The sequence below is a fragment of the Salmo salar genome, chromosome 04 (assembly GCF_965601325.2).
Source record: "Salmo salar chromosome 04, fSalSal1, whole genome shotgun sequence".
In the NCBI taxonomy this organism is placed as follows: Eukaryota; Metazoa; Chordata; class Actinopteri; order Salmoniformes; family Salmonidae; genus Salmo; species Salmo salar.
Window position 1 is genome coordinate 41,282,953 of NC_138294.1, and position 15,010 is coordinate 41,297,962.

Genomic DNA, 15,010 nt, shown 5'->3' on the forward strand with positions numbered 1-15,010 from the left:
CCACAAATTTCTTGTCCACAAACTATAGTTTTGGCAAGTCGGTTAGGACATCTACTTTGTGCATGACAAGTAATTTTTCCAACAATTGTTTACAGACAGATTATTTCACTTGTAATTCACTGAATCACAATTCCAGTGGGTCAGAAGTTCACATACACTAAGTTGACTGTACCTTCAAACAGCTTGGAAAATTCCAGAAAATGTCATGGCTTTAAAAGCTTCTGATAGGCTAATTGACAAAATTTGAGTCAATTGGAGGTGTACCTATGGATGTATTTCAAGGACTACCTTCAAACTCAGTAGCTCTTTGCTTGACGTCGTGGGAAAAATATTTTCAAAAAAATTAAAATCAGCCAAGACCTCAAAAAAAATAAAAAAATAATTGTAGACCTCCACAAGTCTGATTCATCCTTGGGAGCAATTTCCAAATTCTTGAAGGTACCACGTTCATCTGTACAAACAATAGTACGCAAGTATAAACACCATGGGACCACACAGCCGTCATACCGCTCAGGAACGAGATGTGTTCTGTCTCCTAAAGATGCTTTGGTGTGAAAAGTGCAAATCAATCCCAGAACAACAGAAAAGGACCTTGTGAAGATGCTGGAGGAAACAGATACAAAAGTGTCTATATCCACAGTAAAACGAGTCCTATGTCGACATAACCTGAAAGGCCGCTCAGCAAGGAGGAAGCCACTGCTCCAAAACCACCATAAAAAAGCCAGACTACAGTTTAACTGCACGAGGACAAAGATCGTACTTTGAGAAATGTCCTCTGGTCTGATGAAACAAAAATTGAACTGTTTGGCCATAATGACCATCGTTATGTTTGGAGGAAAAAGGGGGATGCTTGCAAGCCGAAGAACACCATCCCAACCATGAGGCACAGGGGTGGCAGCATCATGTTGTTGGGGTGCTTTGCTGCAGGAGGGACCGGTGCACTTCACAAAATAGATGGCATCATGAGGCAGGAAAATTATGTGGATATATTGAAGCAACATCTCAAGACATCAGTCAGGAAGTTAAAGCTTGGTCGCAAATGTGTCTTCCAAATTGACAATGACCCCAAGCATACTTCCAAAGTTGTGGCAAAATGGCTTAAGGACAACAAAGTCAAGGTATTGGAGTGGCCATCACAAAGCCCTGACCTCAATCCTATAGAAAAGATGTGGGCAGAACTGAAAAAGCGTGTGTGAGCAAGGAGGCCTACAAACCTGACTCAGTTACACCAGCTCTGTCAGGAGGAATGGGCCAAAATTCACCCAACTTATTGTGGGAAGCTTGTGGAAGGCTACCCGAAACATTTGACCCAAGTTAAACAATTTAAAAAAGGCAATGCTACCAAATACTAATTGAGTGTATGTAAACTTCTGACGCACTGGGAATGTGATGAAAGAAATAAAAGCTCAAATAAAATAAAACACTACTATTCTGACATTTCACATTCTTAAAATAAAGTGGTGATCATAACTGACCTAAGATAGGGATTTTTTTTAATATATGATTAAATGTCAGGAATTGTGAAAAACAGTTTAAATGTGTTTGGCTAAGGTGTATGTAAACTTCTGACCTCGACTGTGTGTGTGTATAAAATACATTTTTGGGAAGGAAAGGAATAGCTCCCTTGTGCACTGCCGGTTATCAAGTCGACAGCCTTTCCTGCAAGACTTCTTGGAAACCAATCTTAAAATGGAGAAACAGCAGGAAGCTAACAGCAACCACATTGAAATGTGAGATATTTACATCTTATAATTCTCTCAGATGTATCCATTTTCCACATGGCTGATTTAGCCTGGGTGCCAGTCTGTTTCTGCTCTCTTGCAACACACACGCACCACATTTCCAGATCCCCTCTTGCAAGAAAGCAGAAAGACTGGCACCCAGGTTAGATCTGACCACCACACTCAGGATCACTGCCCCTTCCTCCTACAGTGCTGCATGTGACAGTGGCTGACTGTGCGTGCAAGTGTCCAGTGCTGTGACAGTGGCTGACTGTCCAGCTAGATCACATCTGATTGAGCAGCGATAATGACAAATTATTCAGCATGAATTCCCTTCATACAACATTAGGGTTGTATGATTCATGTTCTCCACACACCACACACACACAGAAGCTCTTTTCCTCGAAAGGCTATGCCAAAGATAGTTTCCCCGGACAAACATTTTGTCTTATCCTCATAGCTACAGTAATCGGTGAGGCTTGTGTGTTTGTAGAGTGAATCATATAACTCTTCTGTCGTAAGTATTAGTGCTTCTCTGCACCAGGAAACCTTCAATCGCTACAGGGATTGACGGTAAAGAGACCTCACTAAGCAATTAGCCATGCTAACAAACAGAAGGATACACTGAAGTGAGGAGGGTTAAAACAAACTACACAAAACCCCTGGTCAACTTTCAATATTAAACTGTTTAAAGACAAACCAATCAACTCATTTCCAGATCCCAATTGCTTGGCTGAAAAACCATGATCTAACAATTTGCTTGTCTCTCCTTCCTCTGCTTACAAAGTTGGATACCTAACCATCTGTGAAGCTCACATCTGGTGAAGAGTACTAGAGTTGAGTACACTAGCATGTAAAACAGTGTTCAGGCTCGGAGTATTGGAAGTATTCAAGCATATGAAACTGTGTTCAGGCTAGTATTTGAAGTATACTAGCATAAGAAACAGTTAAGGCCATTAGCATGTGATTGTGAAACAGTTCAGGCTAATATTTAACACAATGCTGTTTGGTATAGGAAATATTTAACAACGGACCAGTAAATTAAAAAAATGTAAAAAATGTTTTTAACACCTGTTGCTACTTAGAGGTGTGACATGACGGTGCACTACTTTTCAGACAGATTTTCCTTAAGAGTGGTTTTGGTAAATCCTGAGAAGTATTTTCATGTTACTTAAAACCTCATGCTAATCACATTAGCCTACGTTAGCTTAACCGTCCCATTGAGGGGCGACAACGATCCTGTAGAGGTTAGAAGAGTGTTTGGTAAATCCTGAAAAGTATTTGCTTTAGTACTGCTTTAGCAGTACTGTCCTTTCTTGTCTTGACTGCCTGGGACGGTATTAAAAACAAAACTAACATTTGGCCAGGAAGACAATTTCATTTCCAAAGACGCAATACATGACCAAATATGTGAACTCCTGCTTGTGTTCACATACTTTAGGTCTTGTAGTGCATCATGGGCATTAAAATAGCAGCAAAGGGGGGGACCAACTCCATAAACAGCCTCCAATCTTCTGGGAAGGCTTGCTATTAGATGGTGGAACATTGCTGCTTCCATTCAGCCACAAGAGCATTTGTGACGTTGGGCACTGATGTTGGCCGGTTAGGCCTGGCTCGCAGTCGGCGTTCCCATTCATCCCAAAGGTGTTAGAAGAGGTTGAGATCAGGGTTCCGTGCAGGCCAGTCAAGTTCTTCCACACCGATCTCAACAAACCATTTCTGTATGGACCTCGCCTTGTGCACGGGGGCATTGCCATGCTGAAACAGGAAAGGGCCTTCCACAAACTGTTGCCACAAAATCGTCTAGAATGCCATTGTATGCTGTAGTGTTACGATTTCCCTTCAATGGAACTAAGGGGCCTAGCCGGAATCATGAAAAAAAACAACCCCAGACCATTATTCCTCCACCAAACTTTACAGTTGGCACTATGCATTGGGGCAGGTAGCATTCTCCTGGCATCCGCAAAATCCAGATTTGTCCGTCGGACTGCCAGATGGGGAAGAGTGATTCCTCACTCCAGAGAAAGAGTTTCCACTGCTCCAAAGTCCAATGGCGGCAAGCTTTACACCACTCCAGCTGACACTTTCATCGCGCATGGTGATCTTAGGCTCATGTGTGGCTTCTCAGCCATGGAAACCCATTTCATGAAGCTCCCGACGAACAGTTCTTGTGCTGACATTGCTTCGAGGCAGTTTGGAACTAGTAGTGAGTAGAGGTCGACCGATTATGAAAACGCGAAATCGGCCCTGATTAACAAATTACATTTAACTAGGCAAGTCAGTTAAGAACACATTCTTATTTTTAATGACGGCCTAGGAGCCTTGTTCAGGGGCAGAACGACAGATTTTTACCTTGTCAGCTCGGGGATTCAATCTTGCAACCTTACGGTTAACCAGTCCAACGCTCTAACCACCTGCTTTACATTGCACTCCACGAGGAGCCTGCCTGTTACGTGAATGCAGTAAGAAGCCAAGGTAAGTTGCTAACTAGCATTAAACTTATCTTATAAAAAACAATCAATCATAAATCACTAGTTAACTACACATGGTTGATGATATTACTAGTTTATCTAGATGGTCCTGCGTTGCATATAATCGCTTAGGTACACTTTGCTCCAACCATAAACATCAATGCCTTTCTTAAAATCAATACACAAGTATATATTTTTAAACCTGCATATTTAGTTAATATTGCCTGCTAACATGAATTTCTTTTAACTAGGGAAATTGTGTCACTTCTCTTGCAAACAGAGTCAGGCTCGTTGAACTGGCTCGTTGAACTGTGAAGACTATTTCTTCCTAACAAAGACAGCCGACTTCGCCAAACAGGGGATGATTTAACAAAAGCGCAATCGTTGCACGACTGTACCTAACCATAAACATCAATGCCTTTCTTAAAATCAATACACAGAAGTATATATTTTTAAACCTGCATATTTAGCTAAAAGAAATCCAGGTTTGCAGGCAATATTAACCAGGTGAAATTGTGTCATTTTGCGTTCATTGCACGCAGTCAGGGTATATGCAACACTTGGGCCGCCTGGCTCGTTGCGAACTAATTTGCCAGAATTGTACGTAATTATGACATAACATTGAAGGTTGTGCAATGTAACAGGAATAACGTTTTGTTTGAGATGACAGTTTCCGGATTCGACCATATTAATGACCTAAGGCTCATATTTCTGTGTGTTATGTTATAATTAAGTCTATGATTTGATAGAGCAGTCTGAGCGATGGTAGGCAGCAGCAGGCTCGTAAGCATTCATTCAAACAGCCCTTCGCAATGTATTGCGCTGTTTATGACTTCAAGCCTGTCAACTCCCAAGATTAGGCTGGTGTAACCGATGTGAAATGGCTAGTTAGTTAGCCGGGTGCGCGCTAATAGCGTTTCAAACGTCACTCGCTCTGAGACTTGTAGAGGAAGGGGAAAAAACTACTCCATGGGTAACGCTGCTTTGAGGGTGGCTGTTGTCAATGTGTTCCTGGTTTGAGCCCAGGTAGGAGCGAGGAGAGGGACGGAAGCTATACTGTTACACTGGCAATACTAAAGTGCCTATAAGAACATCCAATAGTCAAAGGTATATGAAATACAAATCGTATAGAGAGAAATAGTCCTATAATAACTACAACCTAAAACATCTTACCTGGGAATATTGAAGACTCATGTTAAAAGGAACCACCAGCTTTCATATGTTCTCATGTCCTGAGCAAGGAACTTAAACGTTAGCTTTTTTACATGGCACATATTGTACTTTCTCCAACACTTTGTTTTTGCATTATTTAAACCAAATTGAACATGTTTCATTATTTATTTTATTGCTGTATTATATTAAGTTAAGTGTTCATTCAGTATTGTTGTAATTGTCATTATTGAAGAGAAAGCAAGAGAAAGAGGATGCCTAGTCAGCTGCACAACTGAATGCATTCAACCGAAATGTGTCTTCCGCATTTAACCCAACCCCTCGAGATGTTATTGAAGGACTTCAAGACCTGTCCAAGGTGGATGGTTGATCATGACAACATTAGGCTATAATAGAGCAGGGATGGGCAACTTTGATAGGGGTGGGGGCCAAACAATTTATATACACATTAGATGACTCACAGGGGGTGCTGTTTTGAAGCCACCGCACCTCCATTTCAGTACTTACCCACAATTGTAAAACAAATATTTGGGAAGCTATAGAAATGCATTGTGATGTCTACATTTAATTTATTAAACACCTTAATGCATACTTCAACATTAACAATATACAAAATATATACTTCAAGGAAAATGTTTAAGTAATAATGTTACGGTCCCCACTTCAAAATAAATAAAGCCATTACATTTCGTACTGTAGAATTCCATTCATTCCTATGGAGGACTGCTCCTTCTAGGGAGTGCCAATATGTCCAATCAGTGGCTTCATAGTCCCCCTTTGGCCATTACATAGCATCAGCAATCCAGGGTTTATATACACATCATTGGTCTGCATACCCACACATGCAGTAAGAGCCAGCCCTAGCCTTTTGGGGGCCCTAAGCAACATTTTGTTGGGCCCTAGGCAGGCAAGGGCAATTACACAGCCATAATGCAAATACTCAAAAACAATCTATCCAACAGAATTACCCATCCATCATTAAAAAAATAAAAAAAAATAAAAAAAGTCAGCCGTCATAGGTTTGGTTGAATTTGAGCCATGATTTCAATTTTCTCCAGTCCATGCAGTGTATGGTAACTCTTACTGAGAGTGCAGATTGTCACTTTCTGACAGTCAACTTTGACAATGGTGGTAACAGTCTGGTTTGTTATCAAAATATTAAGTGTTTGTAGAGTGATTCAATTGGTTTTAGAATGGTGGCTACTGCATGTGAGAAAAATAACTCCGATGTGAAAAGATCATTGCATGCAGTTTGGCGGGTTCCAAAGGACGTTAAGGTCCTATAAACCTTAAATTTGATCGTTCAAACTAGTGTTAACCACCTTCACCGGTTTCTTGAATGTCAAGTTGGAGTCCAAATGATGCCGATGTACAAGACATGGCATTTGACCCTCTACCAGTACCAACAATGGAGTGTTTCTTTTAACACCGGTATGGAACAATATTGCTCTGCAACTTAACCTATAACAGCACGCTTAAAATAAAGCTTTGTTTGCGCTGCTTAGGCTGTGTTTAGACACGCAGACAGATTCTGATATTTGTTATACTAATTGCTATTTTTTGACCAATCAGATCAGCTCTGAAAAAAGATCTGATGTGAAAACATCTGATTGGTCAATACCAATAAGTGGAAAATATCACAATTGGCCTCCCTGTGTGAACGCAGCCTTAGTCTAAAAATAGACTGCATTAGCTCGGGAAAGTAATCTAATGAATAGCGGCAGTACACTAGCTTTAGGTCAGATACTCACGCCCTGGTCTTGGGGAATCCCATGGACAGCAGCACGTCCAGACTTGACCCATGTTTTACAGTGCCCGTTCGATTCTGGCGCTGCCTCCGCGGGGTGACTTTGGTGTAAAGCTCTTCTTTTGCTGCCATCATAACTCTCACCGTTCCATTGGTATTTCAGTCCTCGGTTTCACTTACTTTCAGTAAAACCGGAAAGATGGAGGCGGCGGCAGACATTGAAAACAGCGGATAATTTGTGTTAAAGGGAATTAGACTAGACTTGGCTACACATTAACGACAATACCTTTTAGAGGATGGAATAAAGCGAACAAGAGGTTCTGTAGACAAATGTTCTGAAGATAGAACGAACTAAGCAGCTTCCTGGTGAAACGCAGATAAAGTCATAACCATAGCCAGAAGGGAGGGGGGGTCACTAGTCGGAAGTCACTTTTGCTCTCACTTCGCCGAGTCGAATGCGCTGACTAGGATGTAAACTATTTTTGCTGCGAGTTTCTTGCAATTGTTCGCTAAAAACGTTAACACATTTGTGTCCTGAAATTATTTAACCAACATAACTATGCTTCAATTGTCTTATTTATGAATGGATTTTGAGTGAGCTTCGGGCCAGCCTGTCAAAAAGGTTGCAGCTCTCAACAGCACCAACCCCTTTTTCTTAAAGAGACAGGATTCACTTACAACGTAACATTTCTTTCTGATCAAATGTATCCATTCACAGTGATTATAGTGACTGCGCAAACAGAATATAAACTTACCCTCTCTCTGCGTCACATGCACATGGTTATCTGTGGGATTCTTAAGACATTCCCGAATTACAAAAACTGTAAGGATATCGGTCTGTAACTGTACAAATGTTATATCTTTAAAAATGTTTGGGTCTGGAAAACAGTAAGCTACCTCTAATTGGCACAGGTCAGAGGGCATATTAACATTTTCTAATTAGCCCTACACCAAACCTGCTATACAGTGTACCTTTCAAGAATATTCTCTCTCAATCTAGGCTGAACTGATTATGGTAAAGGGTAGATAATACTCAACGGTACTGAAGGACCATGGATGATCTTAACTAGCACCTTGTGGATACATTGTACATTTTAAAAAAAAAGTCAAAGATATGGAAAGCACAACTATTACAAAAATGGTCTTTCAGAGACTGTTCTTCAAATATTATTTAATATTAGAATCAGGTGTTACCTTATAAACAACAAATACATTAATCTGTCAAAATTGTAAAATGCTCAATAAAAAGATCTTGATTAAATCCTGACTAATTGCAAAATAAATATCTTAAGTATGACTGCACCCATGTACCTTGTATGTTGTTGCTGTGAGCACAATATCCCATCTTTGGGATGCTAAACTTGATAACTTGCAAAGAAGGAGAATGCACATCAACAAGCCTGCTTGCTAGTCTGTTACTGCTCTTGACAACTTCTCATGGAATTGTCATGCCAAACATATTTCAGTGTTTGATAGTGAGTGACAAAGAGTTGACACGACAGCACAAACCGATCTGGGACCAGCAACAAATAATACAATTTGCCTAATACAAACATTAGGAATGTGACCAAAATAGCATTTTACCACCTGAGAAACATTGCCAAGGTGGGTCCGTTTCCATGCTTTTATTCCAAGCATGCTTGACAACTGTAATGCTCGCCTGTCTGGTCTACCCAAGAAAGCCATTGGTCAACTGCAAAACATACAGTATGCTGCAGCACGGGTCCTGACCAAGACCAGACGGAGAACACACATCACACCGGTTTTATGGTCCCTCCACTGGCTGCCTGTGAGTTTTAGAATTCATTTTAAGATTCTTCTATTGGTTTTTAAAATCAATCCACAATTGTGCACCCAATACATGTAAGACATGCTTTTAAGTTATGTACCCAGTAGGTTCCTCTGGCACTGGCCTTTTAACTATCCCAAAGCCTAGGACCAAGAGGCATGGAAAGGCAGCCTTTAGTTACTATGCCCCCAGACTCTTGAATAGCCTGCCGAAACTGTGGACATTATTTAAAGAGATCTTAACACATCTTTTTAGATATGCATTTCCTTGGGGTGCTTTTTAGTCATTCAGTTTGTTATTCTTTAGTTTTTTTTATGCTCTTATGTCTGTTGTGTAGTAAATATCAGTTTTTATTTTCATTTGTTTTAAAGCTTGATGCGAGTTGATCAAAACACAATGCCATTTAAAACTACCTGTAGCTACCGTAAACAAAACATTTCACATTACAACTCACTGAACAGCATGGATATTCACAGCACACAAGGTATGCATATCAAACTGCACCCTATTCCCTACATAAATGCCCTAGAGCCTTGGTCAAAAGTAGTATGGAATAGGGTGCCATTTGGGATGGGACAGAGGGAGCTGTGGTATTTCCAAAGCTTTTGTCAGGTTGAATAATCAAGACTTTACAAGGTGAATCCCTTATGAAGAGGAATGTAGGTTGTAGCTGAAATTACACTAATCCCTATAGAGTGCACTTCTTTTGACCAGGGCCCATAGAGCTCTATATATTGGGCAAGCATAGCGGTTAACAGTGTTGCGCAAGAAACCGAAAGGTAATTGGTTCAAATCCCCTTCTGCCCTTGAGCAAGGCAGTTAACCCCCAACAACTACTCCCCGGGCACAGATGACATGGATGTTGATTAAGGCAGCCCACCACACCTCTCTGATTCAGCGGGGTTGGCTTAAATGCAGAAGACATTTTGGTTGAATGCCTTCAGTTGTGCAACAGAGTAGGTATTCCCTTTCCCCTTCCTTCTAGTCACTATATAGGGAATAGGGTGCAATTTGGGACGCAAAGGCATAAAATGCATGTTCTATTGGGATTACAAAAATATCAATGACCAGCGTTACTGAAATATTTTTGGGAAAATAGAAAAGTTCTACACACAGCCGCCACAAAATAATGCTGACATACAGTAGGTGACTGCCAGTTAGAGAAATATTAAAAATGGAAATAGTTTTTATAAACAGATGGAATTAAAAAAAGATAACATTAAAATCAATCCACACAGCGCAGGTAAAAGGGGCAGTGGTATTAGCATTTACCCAATTATCTCCCCTTCCTCCCAAAGTGTGCACTTTGATTCACTGACTTGAAAGGAAATGGCTGGTATAAGGAATAAATGTGTAAACTCCCACTAGCCCATGCCGCCGCCAATCCAATGCTTTGAGATTTGTGGGAAGCAGTGAACAAGAGCACACTTCAGGGAAAAGGGAGATGTTATTGGGACGCACCCCCATTCATTGTTGTTGCCGTAGACTCCTGAGTATATCCTGGATGTGTGTTGCATGCCCTGGCTATACCACGAAAGAAGACTTCTGTTTGAATTCCCCCTGGAACAGACAGAGAAGACTGCAATTACAAGACTGCACCTTTTCACTGGAATACAAGACCAAAGGACAGCAACCATTGACTCTTTACAGATGATCCTCTGCAGCTCAGTTGGTAGAGCATGGCGCTTGCAACGCCAGGATATTGGGGCCGATTCTCAGGGCTACCCATACGTAAAAATGTAGGCACGCATGACTGAGTCGCTTTGGATAAAAGAATCTGCTAAATATTATATATTTCCCTGACAACCAAGCCATATAATACACTGCAATCGTAATAATCATCTAATTCTCAGAAATTTAATTTGAGAGCACAGAGAGAAAAAGCATATACAAATTATTTTCAGCACAATATTGTCTGTCATCTTTTTAATAATCTTCTGCATGCTAAAATGTTAAACATACCAGAGAAATTGAAGAAATACTATGGAAATTAATGTCTAAAAAGCACCAGACTTGTTAAGACATTAAAAAGACTAATGAAACTTACATCCTCTTCATCGCCATACTCAGATGTTGGCTGGTAGACCACAGAGGGTTTGGGTTGGCTGTAAGAGGAACACACCAAGTGAGCATACAGTGATATCTATACAGTCATCAGCCACTTTAAAGTGTACTATGATGTATTATTTACATGGTGTTCTCTTTATGAAATGTTACATAAAACACTTAATTAAAAAAGCATCCTAACTAAGCCCTCAGCAACAGGGGCTGAGGCAACCAAAGGAGGACATGGATGTAATTTGACACTGAAAACCAATTTGCTAAGTCCTGCATTAACATGATCAGACAAAGTAATCAGTTATTAAAAAGAGTCCACTTACCTTGCACTCTTTTCTGTGAGGGCAAAATAAATAGAGTTAATGTAGACATTTGTATGATGATTTGAAGGTTATAACTTGCAGTTCATAATGTTTCAGTCACTGATCTGGGCCCGTATTTATTAAAATGTCTTTGAATAAGAGTTCTGATCTAGGATTAGGTCCCTCTGTCCATGCAATCTTATTCATTATGATACAAAAGTCCAATCTGTTCCTAGATCAGCACTCCTACTTTGAGACGCTTTATGAATACAAGACCAGGAGTGGTTAGGGGGTGTGAACTCACTAGGCAGGTATCCTTTGCGGCGGGCGTACCACAGTCCAAAGCCCAGCAGGGCCAGGGCTAGGAGAGCCACGATCACACCGGCAACAATACCTCCAGTGTTGATGTCACCTAGACAGAGAGGAAAAAAGGAGAGTAAATTCCACCAAAATGTATCTGTTGATGCATCTTCCTGTACTACTCGTACTACAACTATTTGCACATTGCTAAAACACTGTACTAGCAGATAAACTCAGCAAAAAAAGAAACGTCTGTTTTTCAGGACCCCGTCTTTCAAAGATAACTTCACAGATCATTGTAAAGGGTTTAAACACTGTTTCCCATGCTTGTTCATTGAACCATAAACGATTAATGAACAGGCACCTGTGGAACAGTCGTTAAGACACTAACAGCTTACAGACAGTAGGCAATTAAGGTCACAGTTATGAAAACTTAAGACACTAAATAGGCCTTTCTACTAACTCTGAAAAACACCAAAAGAAAGATGCCCAGGGTCCCTGCTCATCTGCGTACTTGAATGTGCCTTAGGCATTCTGCAAGGAGGCATGAGGACTGATGTGGCCAGGGCAAAAAATTGCAATGTCCATACTGTGAGACGCCTAAGACAACGCTACAGGGAGTCAGGACGGACAGCTGATCGTCCTCGCAGTGGCAGACCACATGTAACACCTGCACAGGATCCTTCACAGGATCAGTACATCCGAACATCCCACCTGCAGGACAGGTACAGGATGGCAACAACTGCACGAGTTACACCAGGAACGCACAATCCCTCCATCAGTGCTCAGACTGTCCGCAATAGGCTGAGGCTGGACTGAGGGCTTGTAGGCCTGTTGTAAGGCAGGTCCTCACCAGCAACAAGATCACCTATGGGCACAAACCCACCGTCGATGGACCAGACAGGACTGGCAAAAAGTGCTCTTCACTGACGAGTTGCGGTTTTGTCTCACCAGGGGTGATGGTCAGATTCGTGTTTATCGTCAAAGGAATGAGCATTACGCCGAGGCCTCTACTCTGGAGCGGGATCGATTTGGAGGTGGAGGGTCCGTCATGGTCTGGAGCGGTGTGTCACAGCATCATCAGACTGAGCTTGTTGTCAATCTCAACACTGTGCATTACAGGAAAGACATCCTCCCTCATGTGGTACCCTTCCTGCAGGCTCATCCTGACATGACCCTCCAGCATGATAATGCCACCAGCCATACTGCTCGTTCTGTGCGTGATTTCCTGCAAGACATGAATGTCAGTGTTCTGCCAAGGCCAGCAAAGAGCCCGGATCGCAATCCCATTGAGCACATCTGGGACCTGTTGGATCAGAGGGTGAGGGCTAGGGCCATTCCCCCCAGAAATGTCCGGGGACTTGCACGTGCCTTGGTGGAAGAGTGGGGTAACGTCTCACAGCAAGAACTGGCAAATCTGGTGCAGTCCATGAGGAGGAAATGCACTGCAGTACTTAATGCAGCTGGTGGCCACAGCAGATACTGACTGTTTCTTTAGATTTTGACCTCCCCTTTGTTCAGGGACACATTCAATTTCTGTTAGTCACATGTCTGTGGAACTAGATCAGTTTGTCTCAGTTGTTGAATCTTATGTTCATACAAATATTTAGACATGTTAAGTTTGCTGAAAATAAACTCACTTGACAGTGAGAGGACGTTTGCTTTTTGTTTTGTGTTGCTGATTTTAGTTAGCATAAGCTGCTAGGAGTGCTAGCTACCAACCTTACTAACAGGTCGTCTGAGGTCAAATACATTAAAGTTAACCTAACTTAATTGCAGTTGTAAGCGTTTCCATGAGCCATTTTACCCAGCCATCTGTGTAGAGGACATTTCTTTTTATGCTGAGTTTATAACACTTGAAATGCATATTTTCTAAACCTTTGAGTGCAATGTTCATTATTCATTTCTAATAGTTTAAATTTGTTTCTTCTCAGTTGTATTTGTCCATTTCACTTGCTTTGGCAAATGTAAACATACATTTCCTTTAAATTGAAAGCGGGAGAGACCGATAGAGAAATTAGATACATTACCCTGGCTCACAAAGTCAAAATGGGAGAGTGAAATAGCCAGACATCCTTGTCATTGAGTGGAAAAGGAATATGTGCATTCACTATGCCATAAAGACCAAAGCAAATAATGATAATATTCGGGGGGTGCTTGTTACTTACACACACACACAGGAAATAGTTTTTGCATATCCCAAATCCCCGAGACAACTGCAGGGAGTGGGGTCACGGCCAAGGTCACATGCCCCTGGAGCAATTAGGGTTAAGTGCCTTTGCTTCACCTCGTTGACTCCGGTATTCGAACCACCGACCTTTCGGTTACTCACCCAACGCTCTAACCCATCTGCCACCCACATCTAGGCCTGGTTATTGTAAAAGCACTTGTGCTGATGTAAAAACTTTAATTCCAGAGGTTGTTAGGAAACATATCCACCAACCAAACCAGCATAACATTTTAGGTGTACATAATGTGAATCTGCTGCAACAGGATTATCTAGATTTACCTGTTGACCTACATTTGAATGAAGGAAACACTTTCCTATATCGCCTTCACATTTTTGTATTAGGCCAGTAAGCTACTATCAAAACCAAACAAGAGTGGTTCACATTAGGGATGGGGGTTTGAAATCATTTCTCTATTCAAATAGTATCATGATTTATTTTTTGATATACAGTACCAGTCAAAAGTTAACTACTCCTTCCAGGGTTTCTTCATTTTTACTACATTGTAGAATAATAGTGAAGACATCACAACTATGAAATAACACACATGGAATCAAAAGAAGTGTTAAACAAAATCTAAATATATTTTGTATTTGAGATTCTTCAAAATAGCCACCCTTTGCTTTGACAGTTTTGCACGCTTGGCATTCTCCTATCCATAGAAAACAAAGAGCACTTACGGACTTCCATTCTGACAGCTTCACAGCGTTTAGCAGGGCCGGCATCGTTCGCAGCCTCACAGCTGTAGTCTCCTGTATCCATCTTAGAAGCGAAAGGAAACTCCTGCAGGGATAGAAAGAGACGTTTACAAGCGCTGATATTAAATAAAAGGGTAAACAATTGAAATAAGAGATGTGACATTGAATACCACACAGTACTGTTGTGTTAGCCTGGTCCCAGATGTATGTGCTATACAGCCAACTATGGTCAGTCTGTTTGGCATCCCAATGATCATAGGAGTGAACTATACAGCAAACGTGTTATTAGCCGTAGCCTATTTAGCTAGCTCGAACCAGCTAAACTGTCACGATGGATATCAGAAATTGGCTTTGATAAAGTACCCAAACAAAGCCAAAGTAGAAGGGGACACCTGGTTACTGTGTCAGTGGATGTTAAAAGTTGTGACAGCACTGGAGTTCCTCGGGCACTGAATGCAAGTGTTCGTAAAAAACAGAGTAAGACTCGAGGCTACAGGGCTGCTGAAGGCAGTGACAGTTTACAGCC

General features: G+C 41.3%; 2 protein-coding genes across 2 annotated transcripts in view; both read right to left on the bottom strand.

Annotated features, from left to right (window-relative positions):
• The window catches only part of ubash3ba (ubiquitin associated and SH3 domain containing Ba), a 56,448-nt gene extending 48,695 nt beyond the window's left edge, over window positions 1-7,753 (bottom strand). Inside the window, exon 1 of the mRNA XM_014195839.3 lies at window positions 7,114-7,753. Coding sequence (XP_014051314.1) covers window positions 7,114-7,244 — 131 coding nt within the window. The 5' untranslated portion in view covers window positions 7,245-7,753. The remainder of the gene's footprint in view (window positions 1-7,113) is intronic.
• Window positions 7,754-8,263: 510 nt separating this feature from the next.
• Window positions 8,264-15,010, bottom strand: part of LOC106602884 (junctional adhesion molecule A) — a 37,767-nt gene continuing 31,020 nt past the window's right edge. Inside the window, exons 6-10 of the mRNA XM_014195840.2 lie at window positions 14,467-14,569; window positions 11,563-11,670; window positions 11,280-11,292; window positions 10,946-11,003; window positions 8,264-10,458 (exon numbers count right to left, since the gene is read on the bottom strand). Of these exons, the coding sequence (XP_014051315.1) occupies window positions 10,423-10,458; window positions 10,946-11,003; window positions 11,280-11,292; window positions 11,563-11,670; window positions 14,467-14,569 (318 nt within the window). The 3' untranslated portion in view covers window positions 8,264-10,422. The remainder of the gene's footprint in view (window positions 10,459-10,945; window positions 11,004-11,279; window positions 11,293-11,562; window positions 11,671-14,466; window positions 14,570-15,010) is intronic.